Source organism: Asparagus officinalis, chromosome 4 (assembly GCF_001876935.1).
Source record: "Asparagus officinalis chromosome 4, Aspof.V1, whole genome shotgun sequence".
Classification (NCBI taxonomy): Eukaryota; Viridiplantae; Streptophyta; class Magnoliopsida; order Asparagales; family Asparagaceae; genus Asparagus; species Asparagus officinalis.
In genome coordinates, this window is record NC_033797.1 from 10,526,639 (window position 1) to 10,542,361 (window position 15,723).

Consider the following 15,723-nt stretch of genomic DNA (forward strand, 5'->3'; position numbering starts at 1 on the left):
TTAACATGTTACAGAAAAGAGTTAATATGTTACAGACAAGAGTTAACATTATTGTGCCCATGTGAAATTCCTCGAGACCGCGCCGGAGCGGTGAGGCGGGCAGTGTAGGGCCGCGACGACCGGCAGAGGAGGAGGAGAGTGTGAGGGGATGTGCCAGCCGGGGGGCGAGAGGGTGCGGAGGGAGGGAGAGGGGATGAGCTGGAGCCTGGATGTCGGAAAATTATGGATACACATCACCAACCATATAATAATGCACTGCGACCCACAAACAAATTATCATCAAAGTACCAAATACACATCTGATGTCTAAAATCTGCAGAATCTAGTATCTGTGGACTCCGCGCGGGAGAGCCTGGCACAATCCAAATAGAAAACAGTAGAAGAGAGGCGGGGGGGCGGGCGGAGTAGAACAAACCATTTAGCCAAGATCAGCTAACTATCACGCTTTCACCAAAAACACTCCATAACATGTCAAGAGGGCGCGCGGGGGGGAGCCAAATCGTGATAAATACATAAAACAAACAGCGCCACAAAAAACGCACTAAGACCCATTATAATCCAGGTGCCATCGCGAACTCAGTCAAGCGGATTAAGTCTCTCCAAGATTCTATAGCTGGATGAAAACGCCTGACGCCGAATCGCACCTGGTCGGGCGCGGAGGGAGGCGGGGGGGGGCGCAGGAGAGGGAGGCGGCGCGGGGAGCGAGCTGCAAGCGGGGCGGAGCGCAGGCGGCGAGCGCACGGACGGACAGGCTGAGGCCGTGGAGCGGGAGACGACGGGGGAAGGGGAGGTTATGGCGTGTGTAGGGGGAGGGGAGGGAGGCGCCGAAAGACGAGATACATCCTATGACGCGTAGTCCCTTTCACAGAACCGGCGGATGGACGGTGGAGGCAACCCGCCTGGAGGGGAACAGGCAGGAGGAGGCACGAGTCATGCGGGGGACGCGCACCCTGCCAGCACACCATCGACCCTTAAGCAATCCTGTGAGCCCGATCCGGCTATATTTAAGGGAGGATAAAATGGGGATTGTGCTATGGAGTTTGCATGAGAACTTGGGGAGAGGGGCTTGGACACAATTTTCAAAGGGGGGGGGGCGGCTGGAGTGACAATGTTTTGGAAAGGCTTGAGGCGGCGCCTTGGGGCACATCCAAAGTTGGGATTTGGGGCATTTAAGCAATTTTTCCTTTTTCTATTTGTGTTTTCCCCATTTTTTCAGAAATGTACCAAACAGGCCTGGGCCTGTTTGGTTATTTCCTAAAAAACCAAAAAAAAGAAATGAAAACCAATAAATCTCAAAAAGTACAATTTCACACATTTCCATCCCTAAAACTCACCCACAACATCTAATAAAATATTATTTTTATCCAACAACTCATCCATCACATCTAATAAAATATTATTTTCATCCAACAACTCATCCATCACATCCATCACATCTAATAAAATATTATTTTCATCCACAACATCACTCAACTCATCTCATCTCATATTTAAAAATCACTCACATCATCCAATAAGATTGTGACAACTCATCTCATCTCATTAACATTTTATTTCTTTGTTTTCCTCTCAAAAAGCTAGGAAAATAATTTCTTTAAGTGTGAGTCACATCATCCAATAATATAATGACAACTCATCTCATCTCATCTATTTTTTTATTTTTAAGAAATAAGTAATAACCAAACAAAAGAAAACAACTTATTACAAGAAATATGTTTCTTATAATTCATTTCCTTATTTTTTTCGCCAACCAAACAACATTGAAATAAGTTTTCTTAAAAATTCACTCACACTATAATAAAGTGACAACTCATCTCACCTCATCTCCATTTCTTTAATTCCTTTTTTTTTTTTTTAAGCCAACCAAACATTCCAAAAACCTATTTTTCTTAGAAATTGGTTTCATTTTCTTTGATTTACCTCTTTTTTTACGCAAACAAACAGCCCCTTCGATCGCTTCCTTCAATCGCCATTGCCGCTGAACAAAACCCTGACAGCTCCTCCAACGGCAAGCAAGTCGCCGCCAAACCGCCGGCGAAGGATCTCAAGAAGAAGAAAGGCGAGAAAAAAGAGGAAGATCTGGTGAGTAATCGATCCCTTCTCTTGAAAGATTTTCATCTTTTTGTCCGCTCGTTTCTGTGCGTTCTTCTCAATTTTGGATCTGTGGTCTCTTTTTCAGTCGGATGAGGATTTGGCTTTGAAGCAGCAGTTGGAGCTGTACGTGGAGCGAGTTCAGGATTCAGAAGCTTGCTCTTGAGAGTATGAGGTATTTTTTTTCGTTCTTGAATGAGTTCTAGGGTTTCTAAATTTGACATTTTTTCTTTCTAAACCCTAGCTGCATTTTGTTGAAGTAAGATTTATGTTTAATACCGTTTGATATATCATGCAAATATGCGATATCTACTGATTTTGTCCATTAACTCCAGACTACATATTGCATTCTACTTAGTTTACGATCTAGATGATACCCCTGTAGTTAAATATATTAAAAATTGGATTATGGGTTATCCAAGCTCTCTCTAGCACCCAAATTTAAACATAAATTGTCAAAATCAGTAGATATCGCATATTTGCATGATATATCAACATTTAAAAAATCTTTAAAAAAAGATGAAAGACAATATAATTCACTACTTTTACATGATACATTATTCCCCTCCATCTTGTAGATGAGGAAAGGGTTTTATCAAAATTGGGGTTTTCTAGATTCTTCTATGACTTAACTATCAGAAAACCCCTTTAACTTTGGGCAATTAACAGAAAACACCCCAATACCATAACTTTCAAAAATATCAGAAACCCTCGTTTAAGTTTAAAGGGTAATCGGACAACCACCTTTCATCTTTTAATTTTATCAAAAAAAAAACCCCTAGTTTTAGGCCCGTTTGCTTATCGGGTTGCAGTTCATCATAAACCCAAAACCCGACCCGACCTCAGTCCTCCTCATGTCTTCCTCCCAAATTTGACACCCACAGATCTCGTGCTCATTATTTCAATTCCTCAGGCAAAAAACTCAAGAAAAGAAAATGGCGAAAATCCACTGGTACTGGCCGCTGGTGGCCGCATCGCTAGCGATCAGGATCGTCCTCATCTTCTGCTTCACTGACGACCTCAACCTCGCCTCTGTCCCCGAGGTTACCACTCCTCTCACTAGCCTCCGCCGACGTGAGAAACCCTAACTCTCTCTTTCTGTTTGATTGATTGCTAGGTATTTTTTTAATTTTTGATGAATTTTGAGTGATTAGCTAAGTGAAAGATCTGTTCTTGGAATTGTGATGCAGTTGCAGAAGGCTACTGGCTGAAGCAGGCTTCAATGTCGCCTTACTCTGGTAATTCCCAACTTATAGGTTTCTTCTTTGCCTTTGAAATTTTGGTTGATGATCAGAATGTTGGGTGAAAAATGAGTGTAGTATCAATGAGAATGTTAATGCTGTGGAGGCACAATAAAAGATAGGATATATAGGAAATGAGTGGGCTTGTAGGAGATAAGAGATTAGAAATTGCTCCCATGGAGGATAAAGAAAGAAAGAGAGAACGGTAGGATCATGTACAGCGGAGGCCGTTGAATGCACTGGTTAAGAATAGTTATAAGATTATAGTAAATGGGGCAATAGATAGAGCTTAAAAAAATTTTGGAAGCAATTATAGTGTATACTAACAGCTAATTTTAAGGGAGGAGATGATCCATGATGGAAATGACTGGAAGAAATGGATTCATGCAAACGCAGCAAACCTCCTCAATAAATTTGGGGCTGACATTTTAGTTGAAGCTTTTGGCTTTGGTTCAAAATTAACCGGTCCTTGGAGATTCCTTAAGTAGTTGTAATCACAGGGAGGAAATATCAGAATTAACCGTTCAAATTTATTATATGACCTTTGAGGTTTATGTTATATTGTTATCGCATCAAGCAACAATGTGGTTTTTAGTATGTTTATGTAAAATACGTGGGCAGCTGGGTACACATTTTCAGAAAACCCTTAAACCTATGTTTTTGGAAGCAGTGCCTTTATCATGCTGAGTTGCAATGGTTCCTTGATATTATTGTTCGTTCAATGTTTGAGAAGAAAATGTGGGAGAATTTTCTGACAGCAATTTTTTATTTTCCTTTTCCTCCAGGATCCATGTACCATGGTTCCCCTTTGCTACTGCCGATTCTTGGGCCATTGACTGTGAATAGGTAAGAGACAGTAGTGTTGCTTTATGTTCTTATCTAGACATGGTTTATTTAAAATACCTGAATTTTACATTTCTTTAATATGTTTATATGTAAAAGTTGCAAAGACAAAAAAAAGACTGTTGTCAATGTTAACAGATAGTGTATTTATGTCAAATTAAAATCACAACACTCTATTCGGAGTTAAACTCATTTATCAGTTTATAGAGGGTTTGTTATTCTGGAATTAATTTCAATATCTGTCTTCAATGTGCAGAGTTGATGGACTACCCACACATATTTTTTACAGGTAAGCTTGATTTATTGATTTATTTTTTAAGTGAGTTTTGTCTCTTAGCATAACCATTGTAAAAGGTAATGCAAAGGATATGACAGAATGTTATCCTATTTGTGATCCTTTGATTTTACGCGGTAATGCTAGTGCACTCATATTTTTGTCCTTGTTGTATACAAAGAAATTTTTTGCATGTATACTCTGGCAACTTGAGTTTAATATGGACAAGTGGTTAAGTGAAACTGTCCTTTTATACATTTTCTCTGAATTTCCAGGTTGAATAATTCTGCGTAGACGAAAGGAGATCATTAGAATAAAATTATATTTGTTTATAAAAGCAGTATGCTCTTTTATTATTATTTTTTCTTCAAAGAAATATTAACAATAATTTATAAGGGATATGTAAAAACAATGTTGCGTAAAGGCTATACCAAATGCAAAAGAATTGGAACAGGCTTATTTTTTTACGTATGTAAAAACAATGTTGCGTAAAGGCTATACCAAATGCAAAAGAATTGGAACAGGCTTATTTTTTTACGTTAACATTTGAATCTATGAGCTTTCTTTATACCAAATGCAAAAGAATTGGAACAGGCTTATTTTTTTACGTTAACATTTGAATCTATGAGCTTTCTTGGCTTTTCCATGGGTTCTGTTCTATAATTTTCCAAACCAACTGTTTCTTATAGTCTGCAGCAGGAAGCACACATGACATGAAGACCAATCTTAGGAGCTTGTTTTTGCATGTTGTTCTTTACAATTAAAGACTTCGTTAATGTCTTCCTTATTCATACAAAATACAGTTTGATATTTGTGATTGTAGATCTTATTACTGCCATGCTTATCCGGGCAACTGGTCGGAGACTTTTAGTTAAATACTTTCAGAATATGCAACTGCTGAATCTTGAAAATGCCAATCAAGGTAAGTTCTCAAACAAAATTTGGGTGGGTAAGATATGTTAGTTCCATCTCTGTGATATGATATCTATGCATGTTCTTGTGTATGCCTGTGCTCCTTCTAGCTATCTCTTAATTGTTGTCAATAACGGGGCTTGTAGATGGTAAAATTTTTATAGCAAATTTAAATACATCAAGAAATTTGAATCAAGAAAGTGATGAGTTGAGAAAAGAAGCATGGAGTAGGTGGTGGACACAGTAGTTCAAAATGAAGTTGGAAAAATGGTGACAGTAGTTGTCTTAAGTGATTTTGCTCTCCAATTTTGTTTTATTAAGTTGTAGTCGAGTATAATTTATATATTAAAACTATTTTCTCATTATTTAAACTAAAATTAGTTTGTTCTCATGTGTGTGTGTGTTTATGGGGAAATACTGTGTATGAGGTAGCGGCTCATTTTACAAAATGAGCTACCAAGAGATAGCCATGTAGTGAAGCTCACCTTGCCAGTCACATCAAATGGTGTAGACCTCCCCACTATCTCTTGGTAGCTCATTTAGCAAAATGAGCCGCCACCTCATACCCATCATATATATATGTATGTCTGTATGTATATGGATGTATACACACGTGTGTATATACACATACACATACATGTGTATATATGTATATATGTATACATATGAAATACGTACATATGTATACACACGAAATACATACATAGGTATACACACACGTGTGTACATATATGTGTGCGTGTGTGTACTAACGCGCTCGCGCGCACGTTCATACATACATAATTGTATGTATCTATTTTTGTGTGTGTGTGTACTATATATATTCTAGTTCTTTGCCAACAAATTGGTTGAATTGATCTCTTCAGTTTACCTTTTTTTCTGTACTCAGGGAAATTGGACACCGGAGACTTGGCATCCCTTGTATTCTTATGGAATCCTTTGACGATAATCACCTGTGTTGGCTCATCAACATCACCAGTTGACAATTTGATGGTCGTATTGGCCATCTATGGAGCTTGTTCACGTAAGAAACAAAACTTTCCAAAGCTGGGCCTTTTGTCATGCAGCTATTTGCATCAATCATGCAGAATTTCTCTATGACTTGATTTTATCTTGTTTTATTTTATTGTCTTTTGTCTATTTTTAGAAAACTAACATACTTTATTCTGATTTCTGACTACGTCACATCATGGCCATTCTTATTGTTAGCAGGAAACTAGTATGAACATGTAACAACCATTAGTAGCTCCAATAGATTTGGATATTTAAAGTGAGAGCTTAAGTAGAAATGGTAGAGGAGTATAATGGCCTCTTGGAAGTGTTGATTTATACATAAAACAAGTCAAAGAGGGACTAGGTTGAGGGACAATAATGAACTGGATTTATTTTGAGAAGTTATGCCAAAAAATGTTACAAAAGTAAATAAAATGCAATTTTTAATTTCTTTTAAGAAGTACAAAGTAAGAAATGAGTACATCTGGAAGAAGTTAGAGATATCTCTTATTGAGGATAAAATGAGGGAGAATGGGTTATCAGGGCATTATGAAGTGGAGGCCACTAAGTTTGGTGGCAAGAAAGTAATAGGATTATGATTGATAGAGCAAGGAGGACTAGACATGAGCCGAAAGGAACTTGGATAGTTGGATGGGGCAATTAAAAAGGATAGGGTAGTGGCTACATTAGCTGAGGAGATGAGCTTTATTTGTGCGAAGTTAGAGATTGTTCTTATTGTGGATAAAATGGGGGAGAATGTATTGAGGTTATTTGACCACATGCGATGGCAGCCGAAAATGTGGTCACAAGAAAGTCCTAGGAGTTGTTAATAAACAAGGAAGACTAAAGGTAGGCCTAAGTCACTTGGATGAGGCAATTAAAAAGACTATTGTAGTGGATAAATTAATTGAGGAGAGAAGCCTTAGTGAAACTAAATTAAGAAAATAAAGACTATTGTAGTGGATAAATTAATTGAGGAGAGAAGCCTTAGTGAAACTAAATTAAGAAAATGGATTCAGGTAGCTTAGCCTAAAACTTGGGATAAAATGTTTTTTTTTTTTTTGCTGTTCCAAGAAACACAGGTATTTCTATTGGGAAATCATAGAGTTTCATATGCTTTGATAAAGAAACTAGTTTAGTATGCATGGAATTCAAGCACTGTCATTTGGAAACGTCCATTCACATTTATGTACCATGAAAAGAACTGTTTTTATCTTGGTTGCACTTGTTATGAAAGTTGGGCAATACTTTTCATTCATTTAGTCAAATTCTACATGTTTGCAGGTATAGTTCCCTTGGCAGCCTTTGGATGGGTTATGGCGACACACTTGTCACTTTATCCTGCAATCCTGATTGTACCAGTACGCCATTTTGTTAAAGATATAATCTCAGTATTAAGGCATATGGCCATATCTTGTCTCACTTTTTTCTTGAGTTTTAATGCTTGAGATGTTTCATATCAGGTTATTCTTCTATTGGGATATGGTTTGGATGCTCCTCCTCCAAAGTTATTCCTGCTTAAAAATTCCAATGCAGATGAAAGTGGGACTTCAAAGCATGTCAACGAACATAAAGTCACAAGTCAAACTGGGACAGCTCAACTATTTTCATGGAAACCAATCATTTACTTTGTGTTGTGGACATCAATCTGGTCATGTTATGTGTTGTTTCTGAGTGTCATTACTCTTAAAGGATTCAATGGGCTGTCTGAAATGCTTAGAAAGTAAGGAATGACTGTCTCATCACTAAATAATTGTTTTCCTTTTTATCTATGTGAATACTCATTTATCTGCCAACCACACACACCACATTCCTTACCTAAATCCTTTTAATGGCATAACATGTAGATGAGAATTATTTTATTGCACTTGCCAACAGAGGTTGACACTCCGGAAGTAGTAGTTTAATATGGAGAAACTGGCTTGTTTTAGACATCAACTTTGAAGCAATGAAATTGAAAGTTAAGAAATTGAGTCAAATAGGACACATGATATGACATCAGATTTATTTGGCAGCTACCAGATAATGTTAGGTGTTAATACTTAGGAGGCTGCTAGAGAAGTTCTTGAGAAATCCCATAGTTAAATTATGAGAGTAAAAAAGAAAAAAAGAAAAACAGCTATCTGAATTCTATGGTAGGGTCAAGAACAACAAGCCTTCATTTCAAACTGTCGGAATCAGCAAGATCTAAATAAATATATATTAGTGAGACGGTGGTTGTTCTGAGTAATGACAATCACACATGGTCTAAGTAATCTTTGTATTCTGTTTCCTTTTCTGAAAGTTATTATACTTGCCAGTTCTTCTGTATTTTTTTCTGCTTTGTTTCTTTGCGATCTAGTATCTCTGACTTCTATAGACCAACTCTTACAAGTTTTTATTTATTTATTTTGGGGCTAATAGAACACATGGATTTATTCTTACAGTCGAAGATCTATCACCAAATATAGGTCTCTTGTGGTAAGCACAAAGAACACTGGGATCTGTATGATACTATAGCTTTCCTTTTCCCTTATCATGCTTACATTTGTATTCACCAAATGCAGGTACTTCTTTGCGGAAGTCTTCGACTTTTTCAGGAGTTTCTTTCTGATAGTTTTCCATTTAAATATACTCTTCATGATTTTGCCATTGGTCATACGCTTGAATCATCGACCATGCTTTCTAGCCTTTGTGTTTATGGCACTCGCTTCAATGCTAAAATCTTATCCATCAGTAAGTAATTTTTGCTTCGCGAGATATTCCTTGAAACTGCACGTGATGCTAAATGCATACTAACAAATATTTAATTCTTTCACATTGTGAAGCTTCCATCTGACCTTTGACGTGTATTTAGCTTGTTACCTCTTACATATAGTGTCTTATATAATTTTTATGAAGAAATACTTATGATCATAGTTGTTGCATATAGTACACAATTTATATCATGGAATACAATTCAATTAAGGCAGAAAAGGTACAGCTCATGTGGTAATATTATAAATTTCCAATATTGTGTTATACGCCTCTTGTATCATATGATAAAATAAACGGCATGATGGTAATATTATAAATTTCCAATATTGTGTTATACGCCTCTTGTATCATATGATAAAATAAACGGCATGATATGAAATGATGTGTCATGTTTGATGCGATTATACGCCTCTTGTATCATATGATAAAATAAACGGCATGATATGAAATGATGTGTCATGTTTGATGCGATGAGTTAATTTTGGTCTGAAGTTTTCAGTGCGTTCCAGGCACAAGTTGGATATGAAATTGAATTAAGGACTAGTTTTGTATTAGATTGTGAACTGATCTATACCTTATAGGAAACTAGAAGCATGTTGCATTCTTACGGTAGATATGTGGTAAGAACCTACCAGCATCAGAATCAAATGTGTCCAACATGAAACAGTTCCCTGGTAGAAGATCAATGCATAGAGGCGTGGTGTCATTTGGGTTACTGGAAATATAGTCATTGCACCTGTTTTGTTTATATCTTATATGTAGTTCTTAATTGCATTTTCTGTCTTTCAGGCTTTTACCATTTCTCCTTGTTTGTTCTTTGTTCCATACTTTGAAATATTGCATGGGCCATATCATTTATAGAATACATATTTCATGGCACATGGAGACATTGTTTTTTTTTAATATTTGGTTTTACTTTTCCAAACCAGCTACATTCTTACATTTTTGCTATCGTCTGTGTTTTAAAGGTTGGTGATTCAGCTCTATACTTGGGTCTTTTGGGCCTTTTTGCAAATGAGTTAGCAGGTAACACTAGGATAAACTATTAGTGGTCTCTTATTCTTTTTGGGATCATATATTGATTTGCTGTTAACTGCAGAGATGCGCTTCCCTTTCTTCCTATTTTGTGGATATGTTGGAGTCTCTCTCCTTAGCCCTGTAATGCACAATCTATGGATTTGGAGGGTATCTATCTATCTTTCTCTTATGCATTCATATATTTGTCATTTGTGGTTTTATCCTTGAATGTTAGAGCAGAGTCTTAAGGTTTTTTGTTACTCAAGAACTGCATACATTGCAAATCGGCTTAGCTTTTTTCAGTTTTCACAATCTTAAAAGCAAATAGGTAGTAGAGTACTCTGTATAAGTATGTAAGGTATGCATGCATTTGGACATACCTGGTTTCTTGTCAATCATTTATAAGTTCCTTGTCATATCATTGGAAAACAAGAGAAGATTCAAAACCTTGTTTGATCCAATTTTACAAAAAATAGCAACATTTGTTTGGTTTTCCTGCTATCTTACTCAAAAGACTTAAATAGCTTTACTCTATGCATGAGCACGCTTGCCTGCATGATGTATGCATGGATGTCTGGTTATATCATCAGATATGAGATAATATTCTAATTCTTGTGATTCAAGATTCGCGTATTTCACAATATATTTGCTTAATTTGTTGCATTCTTACTCAAGGGAAAAGGGTATATGTAAGTCAACGGCGGAATAAGAAATAGTTCATGTATGCATGCATGATTCTTGAAAGTTTCTGCTCATGACTAACGTGTTTGTACGCACAGGGAACTGGCAATGCGAACTTCTACTTTGCCACCGGTCTTGGATATGCTTGCTTGCAGGTATCATTCTTTCTTTTGTTGTAAAATTTCCGAGTGAAATATCAAGTTTCTGATTAGTATTATGTATGTTGGGTATGAATTTTTTTAATCCCTGTATTACATGTAAATCAAATATTTCTAAAATCATTAGCTCCAATTGAATAAACTGAAGGAGACATAGGAGGAACATGAAGTTTGTGAAAGGCATGTTCTCACAGTTGGACTCTGACATACTCGTAGGATTTTTTTCCTTTAATCAAAACAGACAATGGAATTAAGCACCTTATTATTCTACATCCATGACTGTCATAAGCGAACAAGAAACAGCAAAATGCTGTTAAAATGATAAAGAAATTGTTGGCAGGTGTAAATGATGCTATGAAATCTTAATCTTCTTCCGAGCACGATTTATCATCAGCACTATTGTAATAATAATAATAATTATTATTATTATTATTATTATTATTTATTTTATATTTATGGTTTTGTTTTGCAGACTGTATTGATCGTCGAGAGCGTGAGCACCATGCTGAATCACGACAGGAAGCTAAGAAAGCAACTATCACACCACAAGATACAGTAGTTTCATGATCACACTTTCACCGATCACGTTAAGATTTCCTCAAGGTACACATCTGTCCGTACGAGAAATCCAGAGCTCTGTCCAATTTCCGTTTCACCGACATAATACATGACAAGGTCGAAATTTCCACACTATGGCGCTCTCTAGAGCAGAAATAGATCTTCCACGCAAAGAATCTGGGACTTACACTTTGGTAGTGAGAGGTCTTCCTTTTCTTTTCATTTCTTTTCCTTTTTAGGTCTAGTGGATGACCCCTTTTGTAGTCTCTGCATGCCTTTCTTACTTTTAATTTATAACAAGAAGGGAAAAGCTACGTCTTCCACACACACCCACACCCACCCCACCCCCACCCACACACACTTTAATCATTGGCTTATTCTGATTCATTGTTGGCCCATCAGTTATGATTTATTTTAGAAGCTATCATGTAGAAGCTACTAGTAAAAAATATGCTACATTCCCCGTCTTTTTCCTCGACCTAGCAGAAAAGCAGTTTTCACCAGTCCGCGGGATTGGGAGATCATTAGCAAACACAAATTGATCGAATGCTGAGCTGGGAAACTGCGGTGTGATTGCGCATGAGTGATACGTAATCTCAGTGCAAACGATGTTCTTCCAGAATCGCAGTAAAAATTGCTGCAAGTTTGGGCACATTGTTTTATGGGTAATGCGAATTGTGCTATAAAATTTAGGGTGTGTTTGTCAATTTTTCAAAAACTGAGTCAGATTTAAACTTGACCTAGTTTTGAAAGATTTTTTATTTAGCAAATAAGAGGGTCAGATCTGGCCCCGCTTTCATAAGCCAAAATATAGTCTTAAGTTTGTTTTCTTTTGAACTAGGGGGTCGGTCCAAAAGAAAACTGATTTAGCACAAAACTAGGTTAGGATTGGTCCTGGACTATTCTTGTATAGTTTGTCAAACACTTAAGACTACTTTCGTATACCAGAAAAAGAAAGTGTAGGGTCCTTGCTCTGGAATTGCTATCAAAATTTATGTGTTGTTTAGTACTTCACGTTTTGTTTCAAGTACTACAAATGTAGTTTAGAAATCATAGTCTAGTTATCAATGCTGTTTCAAGTACTACAAAAGGATGCTCACAGCTCAAAAGTAACGAGCCCTTGCTTTGTTGGCGTGTTGCTTCGTAAAAAGGCTGGGGAGAGGCGGCATCGCCATTCTTAGATCAGCATACCTGCAAATAGTAGGTTAAGTTGATGCATCAATGATAGTCAAGAATGTAGAGATCTGCGACTGTTTATTTTATGATTTTCAGTAAGAATCCTACTACCAAATTAGGAGCAATCTTTGGTGACGCAAGTAATGAGATCAAAAGTTGGTCCCAGCTCTCCTAATGCTCTCGCTAAGCCTTTGCATCAATCATATCACCCTCAACTTATAAAAAGGACATAGATTGTATCCATCATCACTTGACCAATTTGAATACGAGAGTCGGTCATAATCAGCTAATATTATGACAACAACAATAATAATGAAGCTTCAATCTGAAACCTTCAGTTTTTTTTAGTAAATAACCCAGAATTGAAACGGAAGACCGCGAGAGTCTTATTGGAGCCTCCCATCCATCCGGATCACCTGCAGTTAGTAATCTGAAACCTTTAGTTATTACCACCGGATCATTTTACTCCGTCCTATCCCCCGTCTGATTAGTTAACAACTATCATGTATTTTTCGTTGTGGTCTATTCTGATCCTTGTTGCTTCATTAACTGCGATGCTGATTGGCATACTCATTGGTTGGTATGTCAACAAATATTTCCAGTGCAAGAAGCCTTAGGCCTCTCATCCTCATTCTTTGATGAGCTCATATGTGCATTTTAGGAAGCAAATTCGGGTATGCAACTAACCAATGAAACTAGCGTCTCCTTGATCCCTTCGACAACCCAAGTACCTTCACCAACCGTCTTCAATTTCACCCATTCTATCATTCATCAACACGACAATCGCATGACAAGCCTCCGACGTGGCAACTTAACAAGAATCCAAATACCTGATCATAACAAAACAATTCGGTAAACCTTACCCATTTGACGATAAGTGGCGTGGCGAAACACTTTCGTGTTAAGGATGTTGATCCTAGAGCGCATCAAGTTCATACTGATGGATTATGTTGTTATCGGAGCATCAGCTATCCGTAAAAGAAGTTACATTGAATATCCTCAACCATTGTTTGAGTACCAACTGTTGGATAGCAGTATTCCTAATCTATTACGATTCTTAATCTATTTTGGTAACATAGCTTATTAGGATTTCTAATCTGTTTTGGTAACATAAGGTTATTATGATTTCTAATTTGTTTTGTTTTTGGTTTTAGGATTCCTAGTCTGTTTTAGTTTTAGTTTTTCTATATATATGGAGATTAGAATCAATCATCAAGAAAGAGGAGAGTTGTAATCAGAGAATAGAGAGACTTTTGAGCATTGTGAGAGGGAGATATTGTGAGCAAGTTGAGAGCTTTGGTTGAGGGTTAGTTTGTGAGTTTTGTGAGATTGTAACCCTTTGTACTCTCCTTAATTTAGTGGAATCTCATCATCCTCTACTCGTGGACGTAGGCAATTTGCCGAACCGTATAAAATTGGTTGTCTCGCTATTTGTGTGATTTGTAATAGCTTATTTAGGTTCCCTCGACAGGTCAGTCCTAGAACTGATGAGAGGAAGAGCTGATATCTCACTTGGTTGAGATATTTTGCTTAAGATTTTTGTTTCCTTAGTGAAACAGGAATTCCTATTGCGATCTGACTCTCTTGTTGTGCTGCCGAGATGTTGCCGAAATTTTCGCTGCACGTAACACCAACATCTATTGGTTCCTCATCGGCAAGTTTACAAAAAATGAAGGGAAATCAAAAGCAAAGGAAAGAAAGGGAAAGCCTGAGCCCAGAAATTTTTGACTCATTGTCACGTAATTTCATAATCTTAACTCCTGTTAATAACCATGTCAATATTATTTACCCAGGGCCGGCCCTAGCATAAGGCAACTAAGGCCTTTGCCTTGGGCCCCAAGTTGGATAAGGCCCACCCACCCATATATATAATATATGTAACTTAGTTACTTAAGCATAAACCTAACCCTATTTAAAAAGTGAAGATCCAAAGATAAAAAGTGAAGCTAATAGCTTAGCAACTTATGAGATTGAAAATTTTGAATTCTTAATAGCTATGAATATTTGGTATGACATATTGTTTGCTGTTAATTCAGTTAGTAAAATCTTACAATCTAAAGATATGCATATTGATATTGTCATAGATCAATTAAAGGGTCTTATTGTATATTATCTTAATCTCGAAAATGCACTAAAACATGATGAACATTTAGATATTAATGGACTTGATTTGTTTTCAGAATTGAGAGTGCTTGGGGAAATTTTAAAAATAGAGATTAATAGTCCAATTGAAGTGTTGAACTATATAAAGTGGTTAGATTATTTTCTAAATACTTGTATTGCTTATCGTGTACTATTGACTATACTCGTAACAGTTGCTTCCGCTGAAAGAAGTTTTTCAAAATTAAAATTACTAAAATCTTATTTAAGATCGACCATGTTACAAGATATTGAAAATAATATGTAATTTTGCCGCTCAAAAGGTAAGAAGAATGAGATAAAATGTATTATGAGTTGTATCACTTAGGCCTCATCCAATATTTCGCCTTGGGCCCCAAAATTCCTAGGTACGGCCCTGTATTTACCCTCTCATTTACACTATTTATCACATAAAAGAAACCAACTGAACTAATCACGGTATCAGCGAGTAAAAGTAAGAGCAAGTATCCAAAGCAAAACCTTGCTCCCTCGCTGCGGTCTCTCGATGGCATCCATGGTAATTTCTCACAACATTAAACTTCGCATTTACCATTATGCCCCTATCCATCTGCAGATGGCCGAAAAAACCCCGTCCACCTCCTCCAGCTGCATGTTCAGGTCTCTCTCCAGATCCCATCTCTCGCCGCCGTCGACTCCGCCGGCGACGGAGGCAGAGTCGAACCGGATGCTCCATCGCTGCGAGAACCGGAGCGAGGAGAGCGACGACGACGCGGATGACGCCAACCGATCAATGTAGTCCCTCAGCCAGCTCCGGTGACTGACTCCGGAGATCTCCGCCACGGCATCCCCCGGAGCCGACGGATCCGCCTTCTCCGTGCTTGAAATCAGAGGAGCAGCGATGGAATTTTGAGGGGGGCTCCGATAATGGGTAAGAGGTTTTTAT

At 37.4% G+C, this 15,723-nt stretch overlaps 1 protein-coding gene across 2 annotated transcripts; it reads left to right on the plus strand.

Annotated features, from left to right (window-relative positions):
* On the plus strand, positions 1,892-11,823 carry LOC109836598 (phosphatidylinositol glycan anchor biosynthesis class U protein-like). 2 transcript variants are annotated; one of them, XM_020404546.1, is made up of 16 exons: positions 1,892-2,082; positions 2,180-2,266; positions 3,005-3,165; positions 3,282-3,329; positions 4,118-4,178; positions 4,432-4,464; positions 5,253-5,371; positions 6,251-6,385; positions 7,639-7,715; positions 7,818-8,077; positions 8,758-8,814; positions 8,901-9,069; positions 10,059-10,116; positions 10,190-10,275; positions 10,887-10,943; positions 11,419-11,823. In XM_020404546.1, exons 2-16 carry the CDS (start codon positions 2,262-2,264, stop codon positions 11,503-11,505), a joined length of 1,413 nt encoding a protein of 470 aa, XP_020260135.1. In that variant the 5' UTR covers positions 1,892-2,082; positions 2,180-2,261; the 3' UTR covers positions 11,506-11,823. The 2 variants fall into 2 exon arrangements, with proteins under 2 accessions (XP_020260135.1, XP_020260137.1); XM_020404548.1 differs by lacking the exons at positions 1,892-2,082; positions 2,180-2,266 and having other exon boundaries at positions 3,148-3,165; positions 5,273-5,371.